This window comes from Nomascus leucogenys, chromosome 16 (assembly GCF_006542625.1).
Source record: "Nomascus leucogenys isolate Asia chromosome 16, Asia_NLE_v1, whole genome shotgun sequence".
In the NCBI taxonomy this organism is placed as follows: Eukaryota; Metazoa; Chordata; class Mammalia; order Primates; family Hylobatidae; genus Nomascus; species Nomascus leucogenys.
In genome coordinates this window covers 36,573,988-36,596,230 of record NC_044396.1, presented here as the reverse complement: position 1 = coordinate 36,596,230, position 22,243 = coordinate 36,573,988, and the positions used below count along the sequence as shown (strand labels likewise).

The following is a 22,243-nucleotide window of genomic DNA, read 5'->3' as shown; positions in this document are numbered from 1 at the left end:
ATGCTGATAGGAGGAAAATACCTAAACATTTAATCTTTCTCTGAGATTTTATGAAGTGCTGCACTAAGCCCTGGCTGCACATCATCTGGGCTAATCTTCCCCACAGCCCAATGTGATGTGTTCTGGTAGCCCCCATTTAAAGATTGGAGACCCAGACTCAACTCAGGAGAGAAGCTATGTCATTATGTATTGATTAAGCCAGCTTTTAAATTCATCTCTCTGGACCAGAAGTCCATGTTTCCATAACATACCTCAAACAGATGTATTTGGTTAAATTCCAAATGCTCCCCTTGTCAATGCCTGCTAAATCTTTCCAAATAGAATTGAGAGGTATAATAGATGTGCTTGCAGCAGTTTGTATTTTCCAAGCTTTGATAGTATTGGTGATTTATAGCATTTTTGCTTCAGATCCTAATTTGTCTTTGTTTTGAATTTTTTACAGAGAGACCCAATAATTGCAAAACAACTCTTTAGCAGCTTGTTTTCTGGAATTTTGAAAGAGATGGATAAATTTAAGACACTGTCTGAAAAAAACAACATCACTCAAAAGTTGCTCCAAGACTTCAATCGTTTTCTTAATACCACCTTCTCTTTCTTTCCACCTTTTGTCTCTTGTATTCAGGTAAAGTCTGCACACACTTCATCAAATATACATTGTTTGCTGTGGCTTCACATGGCCTTTCCGTTATCACTGTTTCCCATGTTGAAACTCTTAATAACCTGGTGTTTAACAGAGTAGATGTACTATTTGGGTTACCACTTCCCAAATGGGTAGATGTAATTTATTTTTTCCCCCCAGAAAAACCGATATGTGACAGAATAACCAGAAATCAAACATGTTATGTTTTATTTTGTAGTAAGCCAGTCCCTTCAGTGTTTTTGGTGAAACCCTTCGTTTATTTAGTCGTTTTTCCTTATGTAGTATTTCACCAAATTCGTTCTACTTCCTGACTGCTATCAAAAGATGTTGACTGAGTACCCGCCTGGCTTTGTTCTAGGTGGTTGGGCCACATCTATGCAGAGGCAAAAATTCCTTTCCTCCTGACCTTACATTCCCATTAATAGATGGGTAATAGGCAACCCACAGGGAGATGTAGAACAGGACATTAGGTAGTAGTAAGTGTCATAGTACTTGAATAATAGGGAAGTATTAAAGCAGTGTAAGATAGTAATGAAGCAGGTAAGCAGGTGCCTCTTGATGGGGTAGGGTGTGAGTGCCTAGATGCAGTGGTCAGAGAAGTCCTTTCCAAGGCAACACAGCCTGAGCAGAAAATCTAATTTAATATTCAGTTACTACTTATATATATTTGTCAGAAGATTATTTTTCATGTAGGAAATGTTTTCTGTGCCAAAGTATGGATTATATAAAATTCCCTAGTAGAACATCTTTTTGATTCATTTTAGTATTTTTGTATCTAGTGACCTTTTCTGAAATAATTACTAATTTATATTCTTCAATATTGTTTATCGGTAGTATCGGTTTACAAACGAATTGGGTAATATTTTTCTGAAATTAAATACTTAGTTTTTTTGTTTTATTCTTTTTGATGGAACGAGAAACTGTCAGTATAAATTTCTTTATACATTAGCTCCGTTTTTTATTGTTTTCTGATTTACATGTGTGTGTGATCTTCATATTTTGATAGTGCTTTTCTTGCTTTAAATTGTTCCCTGGATTGGAAGTGTAAAATTAAAAGGTCATTTCCTCCTTTGAGCAAATTGAATATTGTTGGAAAATTTGTTAATAGCATTACACAGAGAAACTTCTGGTGATACCACTACTCACATTGGTACCTTTTATGTTTAGTAAAGTATGTTACTCCTTGTGAAGACGTGGTCCAAGTACCACAAGCTAAACAGCTGGTTGTATGTGTGGTTTCACAGGACATCAGCTGTCAGCACGCAGCCCTGCTGAGCCTTGACCCAGCGGCTGTTAGCGCTGGTTGCCTGGCCAGCCTACAGCAGCCCGTGGGCATCCGCCTGCTAGAGGAGGCTCTGCTCCGCCTTCTGCCTGCTGAGCTGCCTACCAAGCGAGTCCGCGGGAAGGCCCGCCTGCCTCCTGATGTCCTCAGATGGGTGGAGCTTGCTAAGTAAGTATGAGGTCAAGTGCTCTTGGGAGCACACTGGATTTGACCAAAGCAATACGGAAAACACTTGGCTTCATTTGGCAGAAAATGAGCTAATAAAGTTGATAGTAACACTAGTGTGAAATTTAAAAGAAAAAAAAGTCTTTCAGGCTGAGTACCATTCTCAAAGGCAAGAACAGTTGCCACAGCAAGCAATGTCTTGCTCAAGGAAAGAGAATGTTATTTAAACCTGCTGGTTTCTTTCAGTATATGATTTTTTGGACTCAGTCTTATTCACCAAGTTTAGTTTCCTGTAAAGTGTAGCTGTGAATCATAGTTCCTAATATTTTATGTTATTTCCTGCTTCACTACACTGAATGGAGGATGATTTAGTATTTTCAGCAGGACTCAAGATTTTAGAAAGAGTTTAAATCGGTTAGTTTATTTGGGATAAACAGATTCCATTTTCTAGTTATAACATTTTCCATTATGTCTGATTCTTCCCTTATCTGTGGTCTCATCATATGAAAGCCTCATTCTGAGGAGGTTGTTAGGTTAAGATTGAAATTTAACTTGAACTTCATTTTTAGTGCAGATTTTTAGAGCTTTAGGTTCTCAGAGAAAAGATAGTAAAAGTAAGGGAGGAGATCCTTGTGCTTCATGCTGTTTTGTAGTTAATTCATGTCTGTGCTGATAGAGTACTGAGTGTACAAGGTGCTGTGCCAGGCACCAAAGAGACATGAAATTGGATTAGACATTGATCACAGACTCACAAAACTAGCAATCTAGTAGGAAATGTATGTACTTTACACATAAATAAATCATAATTGAAGTAGGAGGTGGCGAGCACTGAGATAGACAAGATAAAATGCCAGGGCCATTCAGAGAGGGCCTCTGAGCTATGCTGATTTTACCTAGGAACTGTTTCCTCCTGTTGCTTCAGATGTGTAAGTGAACAGGAAGTGACACCTTGTATGTTTACTATTTCCAGGAGTGGTAAACATATATAATGTGTATTTGCTAAGTAAGTGGAGCAAAAAACTTTTAAGGGCCTAAACTTTAAACATTTTTTTCTAACTGTATTAAGTACATTGTCATACTTTTGTGATATTTTTGCATTCCTTGCAGAGCATTGTGAACATAGTTTAGCTTTTTTTTTTTTTTTTGGGACAGTGTCTCGCTCTGTGGCCAGTTGGAGTGCAGTGGCGTGATCTCGGCTCACTGCAACCTCCACCTCCCAGGTTCAAGCGATTCTCTTGCCTCAGCCTCCCAAGCAGCTGGGATTACAGGCACGTGCCACCACGCCTGGCTAATTTTTGTATTTTTAGTAGAGATGGGGTTTCACCGTGTTAGCCAGGATGGTCTCGATTTCCTGACCTCGTGATCCGCCCACCCCGGCCTCCCGAAGTGCTGGGATTACAGCCATGAGCCACTGCACCTGGCCTTAGCCTTCTTTTTTTTTTTTGATATGTCATGGCCATTGTTCTAACCATGTTATAGTGAACATAATCCAGGGACCGGGGAACCAGCATAGGGGTATGTAGGTGATCTCCTTCCTGAGTCTATGCAGAATGTAGCTCTCCCTCTTCCCTGACTCTGGGGCCATGAGCTGCTGCTCCATCACCTACCCACCCACCCACCCACCTTTACTGCTGATTTATTACCCCTAACATTCTGTAATCAGGGCAATAAGAGAGCTGCATCTACTAGATTTTATTGAATCCAGAATTCATAAGCTCTAGGAGAGAACCTTAGGGCTCTTTTGATGTAAATGCAAGAGACTTAGTAGCCAGAAGGGAACTGAACGGCAGGAGAACTAAGGAGGGAGTAGTCCTTGGCTGGCTGGTTTAGGAAGAAATAACATTTGGGTTGAGACTGCAAGATGGAAAGAAATTTCCTGGAGGAAGGGAACAAACCTCATAAACGCTTTGAGAATATCATAGACTGGGAAGCTTGATTGAAAGGGTCAAGCCAGAATTTCGTTAAGGTAAAGAAATGAATGAATGCTCCAACAAATTGAGATGGTCCATAGAACATGGATTAAACATGGCATCAGCAGTCAGGATTATTTTTTCTTTGCTTCTGGGTTTTTTGGGGCTAGACAAGGATTCCAAATGGTTCGCCTGCAGATATTATAATGGATTAATACTGGAGAACCTTATGTAATGACACATCTTATACACTGTGAACCTTTGATATTTTCAGATTCCACCTTTTTTTTTTTTTTTTTTTTTGAGGTGGAGTCTTGCTCTGTTGCCCAGGCTGGAGTGCAGTAGGGCGATCAGTTCACTGCAACTTCCGCCTCCTTGGTTCAAGCAGTTCTCTGCCTCAGCCTCCCAAGTAGCTGGGACTACAGGCATACACCACCATGCCCAGCTAATTTTTTGTATTTTTAGTAGAGACGGGGTTTCACCATGTTGGCCAGGCTGATCTGAACTCCTGACCTCAGATGATCCACCCGCCTTGGCCTCCGAAGGTGCTGGGATTACAGGCGTGAGCCACCACCCCGTCCCAGATTCCACCTGAAATGCACATCTGAATAATTTCTGCCTTATGTGTGATTAAAGTTATAAAACCTAAGGGTAACTTCGTAGTTTCTTAAATTTTATATTTTTAGCAAAATTAAAGTAACACTTTGTCTCTTCTTTTGTTAATAAAATGTGTGGCAACTTGATTTACTATCATTTCATTAGAATAAATACTTTTAAAATACTGGGGTGTTCATCGATTTGGCCTTTTTGATTTGTTTTGTAGGCTGTATAGATCAATTGGAGAATACGACGTCCTCCGTGGGATTTTTACCAGTGAGATAGGAACAAAGCAAATCACTCAGAGTGCATTATTAGCAGAAGCCAGAAGTGATTATTCTGAAGCTGCTAAGCAGTATGATGAGGTAAGATTGATTTCTGGCAAAATATGACATTTACTTCAACACTTTTGTTTTCTGCTGAACTATGACTTTAAGCAAAACGAGGTACAGCAGATCCTTGTTGGTTCAGTGTCTCTTCGTTACAATGTTGATGAGGAAGAAAATTGGTTTCCTTATAGGTTCACTTAAGTTAGGGCCTACCATACTATGAAACTGTATATTATTTCTCTGCTCTTATACAGTTTCTATTTGAATAGGTTGTTTTCTTTCAGTTAGTTAAAAAAAAAATTATAAAGAAGTTGTATTAGGCTGTTCTTGCATTTTTATAGAGAAATACCTGACACTGGGTAATTTATAAAGAAAAGAGGTTTAATTGGTTCAGGGTTCCACGGGCTGCACAGGAAGTATGGTGCTGGCTTCTGCTTGGCTTCAGGGGAGGCCTTGGGGAGCTTTTATTCATTGGTAGAAGGCGAAGCAGGAGTAGGCACTTCACATGGTGAAAGGCAGTAGGAAAAGAGAGACAGTTGGGGAGGGGATGCCATATACTTTTATTTATTTAGAGACAGGGTCTCATTCTGTCACCCAGGCTGGAGTGCAGTGGCATGATCATGGCTCCCAGGCTCCGGCGGTCCTCCCACCTCAGCCACCTGAGTAGCTGGGACTTCAGGCATGCACCAACCTGCCTGGCTAATTTTTGAAATTTTTTTGTAGAGATGAGGTGTCACTGTGTTGCCCAGGCTGGTTGGGAACTCCTGAGCTCAAGCCATCATGCCTGGGCCTCCCAAAGTGCTAGGATCACTCATCACCAAGGGAACGGCCCACTTCATTCATGAGGGATCTGCCCCCATTGATCCAAACACCTCTCACCAGGCCCCACCTCTGACACTGAGGATTACATTTCAACATGAGGTTTAGGTGGGGACACATACTCAAATTACGTCAGAGGTAAAGAAGAATTTGGGAAGATGACTATAAGTTCAGTTTTGTACATTTCATCAGTGGCTATTCAAGTGTAGGTGTTGAAATTCAGGGTCTGTGACCTGTGAGACTCTTCAATGAGCAGTCCAGTTTTTTGTTGTTGTTTGTTTGTTTGTTTGTTTTTGAGACGGAGTCTCGCTCTGTCGCCCACGCTGGAGTGCAGTAGTGCAATCTCGGCTCACTGCAGGCTCCACCTCCTGGGTTCGCGCCATTCTCCTACAGGTGCCCGCCACCACGCCCAGCTAATTTTTTGTATTTTTAGTAGAGATGGGGTTTCACCGTGTTAGCCAGGACAGTCTCGATCTTCTGACCTCGTGATCCGCCCGCCTCGGCCTCCCATAGTGCTGGGATTACAGGCTTGAGCCATCGCTCCTGGCCGAGCAGTCCAGGTTTTAAAATCCTCTGCAATTTTCTACAAATGTCCTGTATTCTGATTTTATTCTAAGAACTTGTTACGTGGTAAATAACCCCCAGTAGAGACGTAAATCAAGTTATTGTGATTAAAAGTCTTCAGTCTTAGTAATTGGTTAGTCTTAGTAACTGGTTTCATTGGTAAGTTTCTCAGAGAAATGACTTCCTCCTAGTTAGGATTTTTGTGGTTTTTTTTTTTTTTTTCTCTCTCTCTCTTAAAACAGGGTCACCCAGGCTGCAGTGCAGTGGCACAATCTCAGCTTAGTGCAGCCTCAACCTCCTGGGCCCAGGTGATCTTCCCACCTCAGCCTCCCAAGTAGCTGGGACTGCAGGTGCTTGCCATCATACCTAGCTAGTTTTTGTGTTTTTTGTAGAGAGTTTTTGTGTTTTTTGTAGGCCATGTTGCCTAGGCTGGTCTCAAACTCCTGGGCTCAGGTGATCCATGTGCCTTAGCCTCCCACAGTGCTGGGATCACAGGCGTGAGCCAGCATTCCCAGCTGTGTTTGTCTATTCGTTTAGTACTGCAAGATTCCTTTTGGTTTTTCTTCCATTCAGTGTTACTCTGAATAGCTTCTCTTTTCTCTCTCCTTTCCATAAATCTGAAAAGGATTGTTTTTAGTGATTCCTCCTTTTTATATGTTCTTATTGGTATTCTTTCCAACTTTGTAAAATAATTTTATTAACTTTTCTCCACCAGGGTCTCAATAAACAAGACTGGGTAGATGGTGAGCCCACAGAAGCCGAGAAGGATTTTTGGGAACTTGCATCCCTTGACTGTTACAACCACCTTGCTGAGTGGAAATCACTTGAATACTGTTCTACAGCCAGTGTAGACAGTGAGAACCCCCCAGACCTAAATAAAATCTGGAGTGAACCATTTTATCAGGTGGGTAAAATTATTTTTAAGTGATTGAAAGAAATATTTTAGATAGGTGTTGTCTAGTTAACAAAGTTGTTTAAAACGTTTCAAAAACAGGTAGTACTTGTGAAGCACTAGGGAATTGCATGACCTGAGTCCACCTACAAACCGCATAGTATTGTTAAAATCTCTTACCACTTTTAGCTAATCATCTTTTCAAAATGAATGCAATGCATTTTAAAATAAATATTAACATTCCTAGTATGACTACATAGGAGCATATTTCCTGTTGTCTCTTATATTACAAGAAGTCGCCCCGGATCACTGGCTAAACACAGGCCTCCCAGCTCCTGGGACAAGAGGCTCTCCTCTTTTCTCCACACCATACCTATCCTGACCGTGCTTGTAAATTCCTCAGTTTGTATGTAACATCCAAATCATCTTCCAGCTAAAAGTAGTTCCCATTTTTTGTAGAACATGTTCCTATATATTTTGTGGTTACAAAACAAGCTATTTTAGATGAATTCGTTTTAAAAATTGGAGGTTACTGTTTCAGACATCAAACATCATCGCTTTGACTCTAAATCTTGACCTATGAAAGTATAGTAAAGAATATAATAGAAATAAAATAATTAGACATACTCAAATTGGCTTTCTGTAGTTACAAGTATATTTTTATGTTCCTTAGGAAACATATCTACCTTACATGATCCGCAGCAAGCTGAAGCTGCTGCTCCAGGGAGAGGCTGACCAGTCCCTGCTGACATTTATTGACAAAGCTATGCACGGGGAGCTCCAGAAGGCGATTCTAGAGCTTCATTACAGTCAAGAGTTGAGTCTGCTTTATCTCCTGCAAGATGATGTTGACAGAGCCAAATATTACATTCAAAATGGCATTCAGAGTTTTATGCAGGTAATACTATATATTATATATATATGTTTGTATATATATAGTGTGTATATATATATTGTAATGTGGATCTATCTGAAATATACTATTTTTAGGATATTTTTAAAACTCAGTAAACTCATGAAAAAAAATCAACAAAAATTTTCAAGTACTATTTTCATACCACCTATTTCCTTCTTTCTGTTCTTCCAATAATGCTATTCATTCTGTCCTTTATCTTAATGCCTTTTTTCATCTTATTTTTCTGTTTTAGAAAGGTTTCATTTTTTTTCCCCTTTTGTTACCTTTCTCATACTCTTAAAGAACATTTGAGAGTAGGGTTTTTTTTTTAGACTAAGTTTCTCTTTTGTCGCCTAGACAGTGGAATGCAATGGCGCAATCTGGTTCAAGTGATTTTCCTGCCTCAGCCTCCCGGGTAGCTGGGATTACAGGCGCTCAGCTAATTTTAGTATTTTTAGTAGAGACGAGGTTTCACCATGTTGGCCAGGCTAGTCTTGAACTCCTGACGTCAGGTGATTCACCTGCCTCAGTCTCCCAAAGTGCTGGGATTACAGACATGAGCCAGCGCTCCTGGCCAAGAGTAGACTTTTCTATTTGGGGTAGCGGAATGGAAGTTTGGTTGCTTTGTGGAGAAGAGCGGGGGTTGATCTTCCTTGATTGCTGCCACTCTTTCTTTCCTTTTTCCTTTTCTGCGAATCTTTTCCTGACAGTTGTTGGTTTGTAAGTGAATGTCTTGTATAAAGTTTGTTAATAACATTTAGTATAGGTTAGTGACATTTAGCATAGAAGCATATTCATTCATTGTTTTCATTTTTATTTAATGTGTTGAAGTTGATTAGCACTCTCGAGGAAGTTTATCAAAAAAAGAATTGGCTTCTGTAGTCAGCAGTTTTACATTATAGGATGTTAGGATTGTTAAAACTTGGTGGCAAGTCGAGGCAGTGATAGCCTGGTGATGTCAGTTTTATTGATTTCATTGAGCCAAAATGTGATTGAAACCTTAAATTTTTTTTTTTAATTTGAACTATTTGTTAACTGTGTCTGTGACCTAATTAACCATTCTGAGGCATATTTATAGAATAATTGCTACATTTCGTAATTTAGAGTACTGTTAAAAACTAAAAGTCACAGCTTGATTTATAACACGGCATTTGTAAATACCTTTTTTGTTTTTTTGTTTTTTTTTTAGAATTATTCTAGTATTGATGTCCTCTTACACCAAAGTAGACTCACCAAATTGCAGTCTGTACAGGCTTTAACAGAAATTCAGGAGTTCATCGGCTTTATAAGCAAACAAGGTAATTTTTTTCATCTGTCATTTTTTTCATTTTTAATTGTGGAAGAGTTTTAGCATCTAAATTATTTTCTGCTTAGTGAAAGTGCATGTTTCTTAATGTATGGGTTGGGAACTCCATCGAATTTCCTCTACAAATATATATTTTCAGATCATTGAAATAAATGTTTAAAATGGTCAGGCAGAATTCTAGGCATCAGGGCTGCAAAGTGAAAGAAAACATGTTGCTTACCTTAATGAAGCTTTTGGAGTAGCGGGGTGACTCCAGAGGATACCTGCCCAAAAGAATGGTGGGGCCCACCCTGGCCTGAGAGGGTGCAGGACTCCTGGAGGAGGGTCTTGAGCAGTAGGGAAGAGGCAGGGGCTTGCAGACAGAAAGCTGTGGTGCCCCTGAGGTGCACGCTGAGGGCCCTGGGTGCCCTGGCTTGAAGGGAGGGCAGGAAGGCTGCGGGCAGCAGGGCCCACATCAAGAAGGCCTTTGTATCGCTGATGAGTGGGTTTTATCCCAGTGCCTATGGGAGGCCACCCAAGAATCTAAGGGGAGGAGTGCATCTTTGCAAAGGTAAAATGTTTTATTTGTTAATCTGAATTTTTAAAAATAATTACAAAAGATGCTTTCAGAATACTGATAAAAACTGATATTTATGTCTACCTAGTTATTTTCTATTTTAATTTTGGAAAATTATTTTTCAAGTACATATTAATGATGTGTCATTTATTAAGTGCATTCTACTTTCAGGAGCTATGTTAATCTCTTTATCAATATTACCTAGTCTTTTTTTTTTTTTTTGAGACGGAGTCTTGCTCTGTCTCCCAGGCCAGAGTGCAGTGGCGGGATCTCGGCTCACTGCAAGCTCCGCCTCCCGGGTTCACACCATTCTCCTGCCTCAGCCTCCTGAGTAGCTGGGACTATAGGCGCCCGCCACCACGCCTGGCTAATTTTTTGTATTTTTAGTAGAGACGGGGTTTCACCGTGTTAGCCAGGATGGTCTCAATCTCCTGACCTCGTGATCCGCCCACCTCAGCCTCCCAAAGTGCTGGGGTACAGGCATGAGCCACTGCGCCTGGCCAATATTACCTAGTCTTTATAACAACTTTATGAGATGGATTTTTTTCTCCTCATTTTTTAGAGGCTTATAGAGATTGAATGACTTGCCTAAGCTAATAAGTAAAAGACTTAAATTTTGAACCCAGGACTGTCTCATCTAAGCTTGTGTTCCTGACTGCTGTTTTCCCCCAACAGAAAGAAAAACACATTAACAATGTGAATTTTCAGTTTTGTGAAGATTATTGTGAATCTCTTTTCTGAGACCCTTGAGGCCAGAATGTTTTGGACACTAGAAATATTACCTGTGTACATGCTAAGAGCTAGGGCAGTATTCTATAACTCTCCAGCTTAAGTTATGAATATTCACATTGATGCCATAAACAAAGACTAAGTAGCCCTATACCAATGAAGATCAGATTTTTTTTGCCAAGAAAATTTGCTGCAACCCTATGAAAATCTTTTTAGTTATCAATGCTTTTTAGGTTTTGATATTACAGATGGACTGTAGACCTGTAATAAATGTAAAAAGAATTTCTGCATGTTTATTTCTCCATCTTTATTCTCTGTCCTTAAGCAATTGAGTTTAAATGTCAGAATATATTAAATTAAGTATGGTAACTTTGTGTTCCTTTTGTGAAAGAAAGGACTTTTTTTGTAATTTGGGCAGGAAGTTTGAATTTTCTATTTACTGATAATGACCTTTGTCATTTAGTCTTATAATTGAGCTGTGGGTATAGTCACCCTCTAATACTATTTTTAGGCAATTTATCATCTCAAGTTCCCCTTAAGAGACTTCTGAACACCTGGACAAACAGATATCCAGATGCTAAAATGGATCCAATGAACATCTGGGATGACATCATCACAAATCGGTAAGACGTGGTCCCTTTAAGTCAAATGTGGATTGTTTTTTGAAATTGTTGGAATGGTTTTTCTTCCAAACCATGGTTTAGAGAAATGTGGGATTTGAGCCTAGCGCAGCTGTTTTCCATCCTTCCTGTTTCCCATGTAAGTAGTTCCAATAGAGCTCTCTGTGTCTGCAGTGTCCTCTTTCCCGCTTGCCCTGTGGGGACGCTGCTGTCGGGAGGTGCTGGTGGCTGATCCTGAACCTGCACCTCCAGGAAGGGAGACAGGGTCAGTGTGCATTTGTTCCTCTCACAACGGAATGTTAAGTAGTTAGATGACATCAAAGAAGACGACTACGTAATGATTTTTATTATCCTATTTTTTTATAACTAGGATTTTTACATTCTTGCCTCCTACCTCCCAACTCCATTACACAGTCATGTGTCACTTTCCCAGGTCTCAGGTCATTTTCATGTCCTCATCTTCTCCCATCCTGTAACTACCCTGTGGAATCCATAGGGCAGGTACTAACCATGTAATAAAATCAGAGAGGTTTATTGCACACAAATGTGCGTAGGAAATAGGACTTAAGGACTCTGACCCCAAGTGTCATGTTCTTCCATTATTTCCTCCACTACTACTTTTTTTTTTTTAACTTTTTATTTTGAGATGAGTTCTTGTGGAAAAGTTGCAAGAAAAATAGTACTCTCCTGGGTGCTTCAACCCAGATTCACTGATTTTTTAAATAATGTTTTAAACATTTTTCCATATTAGTATTTGTATTTTTTTCTTTTCTACCAGACCCTACATATTATTTATTTTCTGAACCAGTTGTGAGCGTAAGCTGGATACATCCCTTTGCCTCGTTATAGATCAGTGTTCATTTCTTAAGAAAAAGAATTTTTTTATATATAACTACTGTTCAGTGATGCACCTCGGTGCTTTCATTTTTCCTCTACAGCCCAATTTCAGTTTTGTCAGTTGTCCCAGTAATGTCTTTTGTTGCATTTTCTCTACCTCTACGACAAGATCAGTAGAGAATGATGGACTGCATTTATTTGATGTGTCTTCTTAGTCTCCTGAAAGGCTTTGTGTATCCAGTACTGCCACTTTTGAGGAATGTTCCTCTGTCTAGGTTTGTCTTATGTTTCCTCATGGTGGGACTCAGGTGATCTGTCTCTGGCCAGAATACTTCTCAGGCTAGCAAATCACACGTGGGGCACAGTGTCCATCTGCCTTTTACTGGTGATAATTTTTTTTTGATACAGAGTCTTTTTGCCCAGGCTGGAGTGCGGTGGCACAATCTCAGCCCACTGCAACCTCCACCTCCCGGGTTCAGGCGATTCTCCTGCCTCAATCCCCCAAGTAGCTAGGATTACAGGCACGCACTACCATGCCCGGCTAAATTTTGTATTTTTAGTAGAGACGGGGTTTCACCATATTGGCCAAGCTGGTCTTGAACTCCTGACCTCAAGTGATCCTCAAGTGAGCCTTGGCCTCCCAAAGTACTGGGATTACAGGCATTACCTACCATGCCCAGCCTGGTGATAATAATTTTGATTGTTTGGTTTCTCCACTGTATAATGCCATTTTTTTGTTTTTCTTTTGCAACTAACAAATAAATGTGGGAGCTGCTTTGAGACATACAAATGTCCTGCTTCTCCTAAGACTTATCCCTCCATATTTCGCATTTGTGGATGACTCCTGGCCCAAACCAGTGTTGACAATAATGGTTGCAAAATAATAATTTCTAACTCTACCATTCATTTATATTAGTCTACATCTTATTGTAAGCAGGCACCCTCCCTTCTGTTTACTTACTTATTTACTTTTTAAAGATTATCAATAAAGACTCAGGGATTCCAATTTTATTTAGTGGGATATAACCTACTACTGTCCTTATTTATTTTCTGTTCAGTTATCTCAGATTTGGCCAGCAGGCTCCCCTTTAAGCTGACAAATCAGGCTCATCTTACCTGTCTTCTCCTGTTTTCTTTTAGAAATGTTATGGTTTTAGGTCTTACACTGAGGTCTCTGATGCATTGGAAGAAAATTTTTGTAAATGGTGTGAGGTAGGGGTAGGTGTTTACTTTTTCCATATAGATATCTATCTAGCCCCATTTGTTCAAAAGTCTTTCATAATTGAGTCACCTTGGCAATTTTTTTGAAACTCAATTGACCACGTATGTGTGGGTCTATTTCTGGATGCTCTATTGTAGCCCTTGCTTTGTGTTTTTTTTTCACCATAGCAAACTGTCTTCATTTATATCACTTTATAGTACGTTTTAAAGTCAGACAGGATGAGTTCTCGAACTTTTCTTTTTTTGAGACAGGGTCTTACTCTGTCACCCGATCATGGCTCATTGCAGTCTCAGCCAGCCAGGTTCAAGCAGTCCTCCCACTTCAGCCTCTCAAGTAGCTGGGACCACAGGCATGTGCCACCATGCCTGGCTAATCTTTTTGTCTTTTTTTGTGGAGACAGGGTTTTACTATGTTGCCCAGGATGGTATGTAACTCCTGGGCTCAAGCAACACGCCCGCCTCAGCCTCCCAATGTGCTGGGATTACAGGCATGAACCATGGCACCTGGCTCAACTTTCTTTATGAAAACTACTTTATTTTAGTTGATTTGCATTTATATTTACTTTTTAGAATCTGCTTGTCAATTTGTAGAAAGAAAAACTGCTGAGATTTTGATTGGGACTGTATTGACTATAGTTCAATTTGGGGGAGTTGCTATCTTAACAATATAGAGTTATCGAGTTCATTAATATGGCATATCTGTTCATTTAGATATCTTTAATTTCAGTGATTTGTGTTTTTTCAGTATGGAGATCTTGGATGTCTTTTGTGATTTATTCCTAAGTATTTTATGTTTTTTGGCACTGTTATAAATGGATTTTTAAAATTGTATTAATTTCCAATTATTTGCTGCTAATGTAATTGCTTTTTATATATTAACTTTGTATCTTTGCTAACGTGGTAGTTTTAGTTCTTGTTTCGCAGATTCTCTGGGATTTTCTATCATATCATCTGCTGATAGAGTCACTTTTCTTTCTTTCTTTCTGAACTTTATGCCATTTATTTCATTTTCCTGCTTTGTTAAAACCCTGAGGACCTCAAGTACAATCTTGAATATACGTGCTAAAATGAGCATCTTAGTTTTATTCCTGATGTTAGAGAAGACAGTTCACTCATTCAGCTTTAAAAAATAATTTTTTTGTGAATGCCTTTTATCAGATTGAGGAAATTCCCTTCTATTCCTGGTTTTCTGAGAGTTTTGTTTTATCATGAATGAGTGTTGAATTTTATCAAACACTTTTTCTGCAACAGCTTAATCATATTGTTTTTCTCCTTTATTGTGTTTATGAAGCATTACTTTGATGCTTTTTAAATATGAAGCCAATCTTGCATTCTTGGGGTAAACCCAATATGGTCATGATGATCGCTTAAGGATTTTAGCATCTACATCCAAGGAGGATATTGGTGTGTAATTTTCTTTTTTGCAATATCTTCATCAGGTTTTGGTATTAGGGTTATCATGGCCTCATAAGATGAGTAAGGCATGTTCCCTTCTCTATTTTAAAAAAAGTTTATGGCCAGGCGTGGTGGCTCACGCCTCTAATTCCAGCACTTTGGGAGGCCGAGGTGGGCGGATCACCTGAGGTCAGGAGTTCAAGACCAGCCTGACAAACAAGGACAAAACCCGTCTCTACTAAAAATATAAAATTAGCTGAGCATAGTGGCGCATGCCCGTAATCCTAGCTACTCGGAGGTTGAGGCAGGAGAATCGCTTGAACCTGGGAGGCAGAGGTTGCGGTGAGGCAAGATCGTACCATTGCACTCCAGCCTGGGCAACAAGAGCAAAATTCCATCTCCAAAGGAAAAAATAAAATTATATAAGATCCTCGTTATTTCATACTTGAATATTTGATAGGATTTACCAGTGAAACCTATCCTATTTGGGCATGGATTTTCCCTTGGGGAAGATTTTTAATAATGTATATAATTTCCTTAGTCGATACTCATAGAGAATTTAAACTTTCTACTTCTGGCCGTGCATGGTGGCTCATGCCTGTAATCCCAGCACTTAGGAGGCCAAGGTGGGTGGATCATTTGAAGTCAGGAGTTGGAGACCAGCCTGGCCAATATGGTGAAGCCCTGCCTCTACTAAAAATACAAAAATTAACTGGATGTGGTGGTGGGCACCTGTAGTCCCAGCTACTCAGGAGGCTGAGGCAGGAGAATCACTTGAACCCAGGAGGTGGAGGTTGCAGTGAGCAGAGATCGTGCCATTGCATTCCAGCCTGGGAGACAGAGCAAGATTCTGTCTCAAAATAAATAAATAAATAAAACTAAAATTCTATTTATTTTTGTGTCATTTTTGTTAAATTGTATTTTTCAATCACTCTGTCCGTTTTCTTTTTAAATTCCTGCCTTCTTTATTTGTTTTTAAAGTAAATTTGTCCATTTCATCAAAGTCATCAAATTATTGGTATAATGTTCACATTATTCTCATCCTTTTTATTATTTGTAGTGTCTGTGGAGGGAACCCCCTTTTTCATTCCAGATGTTAGTTATTTGTGTTCTCTTTTTTAACACTTGATTCATCTGGGTAAAGGTTTGTGTCAGTTTTGCTTTTTCAAAGGACCAGTTTTTGACTTTGTTAATTTTCTTTATTATCTGTCTGTTTTCTATTTAATTGATTTCTAGTATCGTCTTTACTATTTTTTTCTTTTCCTCTTACTTTATATTTGCTTTTCTTTTTCTAGTTTCTTTAGGTGGAAACTGTTGATTTTATACCTTTTCTTCCTTCTAATATAAGCATTTAAAGTTATTTGTGTCCCTCTAAAGTATTGCTTTAGCCGCATTCTGCAAATTTTGGTATGTCATTCAGTTCAACATATTTTTCTAACTCTCATGTGACTTGATCCATTAAATATTTGAAAGTGTTTTAATTTCCAAATACCTGGGTTTTCTGGCTATCTTACTGATTTCTAAATTCCACTGTGGTCAGAAAACACCCTCCGTATGGTTTTGATCCTTTTAAATTTTATCGAGACTTCTTTTATGTGCCAACATATGGTCTATTTTAGTAAATACCCATGTAAACTTGAAAAATTTTGTATATTCTGCAGTTCCTGGGTATCAGGTTTTATAAATTTCAATGAGATCAAGGTAGTCAGGGATACTTTTCAGATCTTCCATGTCTTTACTGCTTGTTTGTGTAGTTCCATCACTGCTGAGATAAGGATGTCAAAATCTCCTATGATTGTAGAATTGTCTTTTTCTCCCTTTAATTCTGTGTATTTTTACGTACTGTATTTTGATTGTTATTAGGCACATATACATGGATAACTGCTGTCTTCCTAATGAAATTATTTTTATTATACATTAAGTTCTGGGATACATGTGCAGAATGTGCAGGTTTGTTACATAGGTATACACATGCCATGGTGGAAATACTTTTTTTTGAGATGGAATTTTGCTCTTGTTGCCCAGGCTGGAGTGCAGTGGCATGATCTTGGCTCACTGCAACCTGCACCACCCAGGTTCAAGCCATTCTCCTGCCTCAGCCTCCCGAGTAGCTGGGTTTACAGGCATGTGCCACCACGCCCAGCTAATTTTGTATTTTTAGTAGAGACGGGGTTTCGCCATGTTGGTCAGGCTGGTCTCGAACTCCTGACCTCAGGTGATCCACCCACCTCGGCCTTCCAAAGTGCTGGGATTACAGGTGTGAACCACTGTGCCCTGCCAAAATACTTCTTTTATCATTATGAAGTAATGATATATTGATGTGTGCGGATGGATTTCATGTGTGTTTATCTATGAAGTAATATATAATGAAAACACCACTAGATAATACTGTACTTTCAGCAGTCATACATATTCTGAAGAACATATGTGGTTTTCCTCACATATTCTTTAGAACATAAGTATGTGTCCTTTCTTATACTTAACACACTGTACTCATCATTTATTCCTAAGACCCAAGTTTTTCTCTTGTGTCATTTTCCTTTAGCCTAAAAATCTTCGTTTAGCGATTCTTGTAATGCAGGTCTACTTTGATGAACTCTTGTTAATTTTTTTCCTTCTCCGAAGATATCTTTATTTCTCTGTCATTCCTGAAGGGCACTTTCTCAGAATGTATAATCTGGGTAGATTCTCCCTGCCCCTTGTAGTATCTTTTGGCTGCTGTGTCTCTGAAGATAATGTCCTCGTTATTCCCATTGTTGTGGCCCATATGTAATGTGTCATATTTTTCTGGCTGCTTTCAAGATTTTTTTTCTTTATCATTGGTTATCAGCAGTTTCATTATGATATGTCTAGGCCTGGTTCTCTTTGAATTTATCCCGTCTGAAGTTCACTGACCTTGAATCTGTACCTTTTTGTCACCAAATTTGGGGAGTTTTCAGTCATTGTGTTTCTTCAAATACTTTTTGTCCAAATTTCTCTTGGTCTCTTTGTGGGAATGCAGTTACACATACATCATGCCTTTTGACATTGTTCCATAGGTCCCTGACTGTTCATTTTTATTCAGTCTTTTTTTGTTGTTTATTCATCAGATTAGATCATTTCTATTGATTTGTCTTCAATCTTACTGTTATTTTCTTTTGTCTTACTTGTTCTTCTAGTAAGTCCGTCTAGTGACTGTTTTATCTTAGGTATTGTATTTTCCAGTTGTAAACTTTCCATTTGGTTTGTTAAGAAATATTTTCTCGTTTTCTGCTGAGATACGCACCTTTTCATTTATTGCATGTGTTTTTTTCTTGACCTCCTGGAGCATAGTTAACATAGCTGCTTTAAGGTCCTTATATGATCATTCCAACATATGGGTCAGCATAGAGTTGGCATCTGTTTTCTGTTGAGATGGATACATTCTCCTGATTCTTTTTATCAGTTAATTTTTGAATGTAACTTGTGAATGTAGTAGTCCCTTCTTATCTGTAGGAGTTCAGAGATCCCCAGTGGAATCCTGAAACCATGGATAATACCAAACTTTATGTATACTATTTTTTCCTATACATACACACATATGATAAAGCTTAATTTATAAATTAGGCACAGTAAGAGTAACAGCAATAACAATAATAAAATAGAATAATTCAAACAGTATACTATAATAAAAGTTATGTGAGTGTGGTCTCTCTCTCTCACAATATCTTATTGCACTATATCTCCAGTAACTGAAGCCAGGGAAAGCAAAACTGCAGGTGAGATAAGGGGGACTACTGGATTCTCTTGTGTAGATGCTGGCTTATAATTCTGTAGCTGGCGATCTGTTTAGATAGTAGGCTCTGTCTTGCCTTTTGTAGGTTGAAACTTCAGTTCCTGTCCAAACCTATGCTGTTTTGAGTCTGTCTGCATATGCACACTTCAGGGCAGCCTGAGCCTGGTGGGTTCATGTGCAGAACTAGAGGATTTTTCTCTGGTTCTCTCCCCTTCAGGATTTTCCCTGTAGCCCCTGTCTGCCTGGGCTCCTTTTCCTGATCCCCTGGGTAGAGTGCAGCAGGCTTGCCTTAAGGATCTCAGTCACATTGCCACCACACTCCACAGGGGCAAAAGAGAGTAAGACAGAGAGGAAACAGGAAGCTCATCCCAATAGCAGACCCTCCCAGTTTTGATTTCCCTGCACATACATACAGTCTGCCATCTTTTATTCACTCAGAGTTCTTGGGGAGTTGTATTTTATCCAGTTTCTAGTTGTTGTCAGCAGAGGATAGGCCACAAGGGGCTCACAGTGCCATACCAGATCCAGACTCTTGTTTTTAGAAAAGATGGTTCTCTTCTTGGTTTATTCTCCCTGATTTGATGTGAGAACATGTCACGCAGTGTAACTCTTCTCTGCCTTTGTTTAATTTGTTCCCTCTGTATGGGACTCCCTTGTCAACTCCACTCCTAAAATTGCATGCACCCTTCACAGCCCAAGGAAGTCTGTCTCATTCTGTGGATGTGTCCACCTCCCTTTCCTGAGATCCCAGGCACTTTATTCACACTGGTAGGAGATATTTATGGATCCAGTCATTCATTATTTATTGAAATGTTAATCCAGTACCCACTTGTATTTATTTTTATGATTAAAAACAGTGAAAGCTTAAAATCAATGGCAGCTTTGGGGAATGAGCCAGCACTGTGGTTGGTGTGGGGATGAGGAGCCCAGAGCAGTGTGGTGAGAACAGGAAATGGCCAGCAAGGCTTGTATCTTGGGAGTAACAAAAAAAGAGGGAAAAGGAAAAAGAGATGTGAAGCATGATGGTTTATCTGCCTACAGTGTTTCCTTCTCCCCTCCCCTCCCCTCCCCTCCTCTTCCCTCCCCTCCCCTCCCCTCCTTCCCCTTCCCTCCCCTCCCCTCCCCTCCCCTCCCCTCCCCTCCCCTTCTGTCCCCTCTCCTTTCCTCTCCTTTTTTCCTCTTTTTCCTTTCCTTTTCTTCTTTCCTTCCTTTCTTTCCACGCACAGGGTCTTGCTGTGCCACCCAGGCTGGAGTGCAGTGGTGCAATCATAGCTCACTGCAGCCTCAAACTCCTGAGCTCAGGCGATCCTCCTGAGTAGCTGGGAATACAGGCTCACGCCACCATGCCCAGCTAATTTTTACATTTTTTGTCGAGATGAGGTATCACTATGTTGCCCAGGGTGTTCTCGAACTCCCTGGCCATAGTGTTTCTAAGAAATTGGAAATCAGTTCCTGGAAGAACAACAGAAACTTACTCGATTGTTGATCAGGGATGAGCTTTATATATTAGGGCCCTTTGTCAGTGTTACTAATATTAATAGAAATAAAATTACTTGGACAGAATCATACATGTAAATTATGATTCAAATGAAAAGAATTTTGAAGTTGGGCATGGTGGCACACGCCTATTGTTTCAGCTTCTTGGGAGGCTGAGGCAAGAGGATTGCTTGAGCCCAGGAATTCAAGGCTGTAGTGTGCTATGATTACATCTGTGAATAACTACTGCACTACAGCCTGGGCAATATAGTGAGGCCTGTCTCTAAAATAATAATACTAATAATTTAATAGCAACCTAGACTTATCTTTTAAATTTTCATGGCTGGGCATGGTGGCTCATACCTGTAATCCCAGCCTTTAGAAGGATTTCTTGAGCCCAGGAGTTCGAGACCAGCCTGGCAACATAGCAAGCCCCCATTTCTACAAAAAAATGTAAAACTTAGTTTGATGCGGTAGTACGCACCTGTAACCAACCCCAGCTATTTGGGAGGCTGAGGGAAGAGGATTGTGTGAGCTTAGGAGGTCGAGGCTGCAGTGAGCTGTGATTGCACCACTACACTCCAACATGGGCAACAGAGCAAGACCCTGTCTCAAAAAAATAAATAAAAAAGAAAATTTTCAGTGATTATAAACTGTTTACTGTTATATATTTATCACCTTAAGTTGGGACATATAAGGAGCAAAATGGCTCAACACAGGGTATGTTACCCATTCATCAAAAGATAAAATTTAGGCCAGACATGATAGCTCACTGCTGTAATCCCAGCACTTTGGGAGGCCAAGGCAGGTGGATCACCTGAAGGTCAGGAGTTCGAGACCAGCCTGGCCAACATGGTGAAACCCCATCTCTACTAAAAATACAAAAATTATCTGGGTGTGGTGGTGCACGCCCGTAGTCCCAGCTACTCAGGAGGCTGAGGCAGGAGAATCGCTTGAACCTGGGAGGTGGAGGTTGCAGTAAGTCGAGATCGTGCCACTGCACTCCAGCCTGGGTAACAGAATGAGACTCCATCTCAAAAAAGAAAAAAGTAGGCCGGGTGCAGTGGCTCACACCTGTAATCCTAGCACTTTGGGAGGCCGAGGTGGCCGGATAACGAGATCAGGAGATCGACACCATCCTGGCTAACACAGTGAAACCCCGTCTCTACTAAAAATACAAAAAATTAGCCGAGTGTGGTGGCAGGTGCCTGTAGTCCCAGCTACTCAGAAGGCCGAGGCAGGAGAATGACATGAACCCGGGAGGCAGAGCATGCAGTGAGCCTAGATCACGCCACTGCACTCCAGCCTGGGCAACAGAGTGAGACTCCATCTCAAAAAAAAAAAAAAAAGAACAAACATTTACTAAGATTTACTAAGGTGTAGAATTTCTGCCTGTAATTGCTATCCAGCAGCTTCTTATTCCTGAGTCTGTGACATTGTCTCATTTTTCTTTGTGTAGATGTTTCTTTCTCAGCAAAATAGAGGAGAAGCTTACCCCTCTTCCAGAAGACAATAGTATGAATGTGGATCAAGATGGAGACCCCAGTGACAGGATGGAAGTGCAAGAGCAGGAAGAAGATATCAGCTCCCTGATCAGGAGTTGCAAGTTTTCCATGAAAATGAAGATGATAGACAGTGCCCGGAAGCAGGTGGGTACTCGTGTCTGTCCTCCCTGCTGTGTCACAGGATTTTGCTAAATTAGCTTTTCTCTAATTTTAGCTTTTCTTTAGAGTGTGAACCTTAAAATAATTGGTAGGTATTATTTTTTTTCTCTCTTTATAAGTAAACTTGGCCGGGTGCAGTGGCTCACACCTGTAATCTCAGCATTTTGAGAGGCCAAGGCAGGCAGATCACTTGAGCCCAGAAGTTAGAGACCAGCTTGGGCAACAGAATGAGAGCCTGTCCCAAAGAAAAAGGAAACTTGAAGGAGCACTTATTCAAAACTCTCCAGAAAGCCTCTAGAGTTTATTATATTCCTGTTAATCATTTCAAAATGATTGTTATCTGTTATTTGAAAAGCAGATAAACCTAATGTCAAGTTTGATCTTCAACAAAATGAATCCTTACCAGTTAGTTACAAATTATTTTTAGGTTTACTTTGTAGGAATTATCATTTAATACCAGGATCCCTTCTTGAGATTAAGTATACATTGCTTAAAAATTGCATGTAATCTATTTAAATGTATATAATCTTTAAACATACTACAGAAGCTTGCTATGTTAATGACCCTACATCAATTGCTGTTGCAAGGCAAA

General features: G+C 39.9%; 1 protein-coding gene across 1 annotated transcript in view; it reads left to right on the top strand.

Moving 5' to 3' along the window:
- Positions 1 to 22,243, top strand: part of PRKDC (protein kinase, DNA-activated, catalytic subunit) — a 184,772-nt gene that overhangs the window by 130,371 nt on the left and 32,158 nt on the right. The window contains exons 61-68 of the mRNA XM_030795536.1: positions 443 to 622; positions 1,885 to 2,090; positions 4,821 to 4,959; positions 7,022 to 7,210; positions 7,872 to 8,096; positions 9,283 to 9,391; positions 11,196 to 11,307; positions 21,447 to 21,636. Of these exons, the coding sequence (XP_030651396.1) occupies positions 443 to 622; positions 1,885 to 2,090; positions 4,821 to 4,959; positions 7,022 to 7,210; positions 7,872 to 8,096; positions 9,283 to 9,391; positions 11,196 to 11,307; positions 21,447 to 21,636 (1,350 nt within the window). The remainder of the gene's footprint in view (positions 1 to 442; positions 623 to 1,884; positions 2,091 to 4,820; positions 4,960 to 7,021; positions 7,211 to 7,871; positions 8,097 to 9,282; positions 9,392 to 11,195; positions 11,308 to 21,446; positions 21,637 to 22,243) is intronic.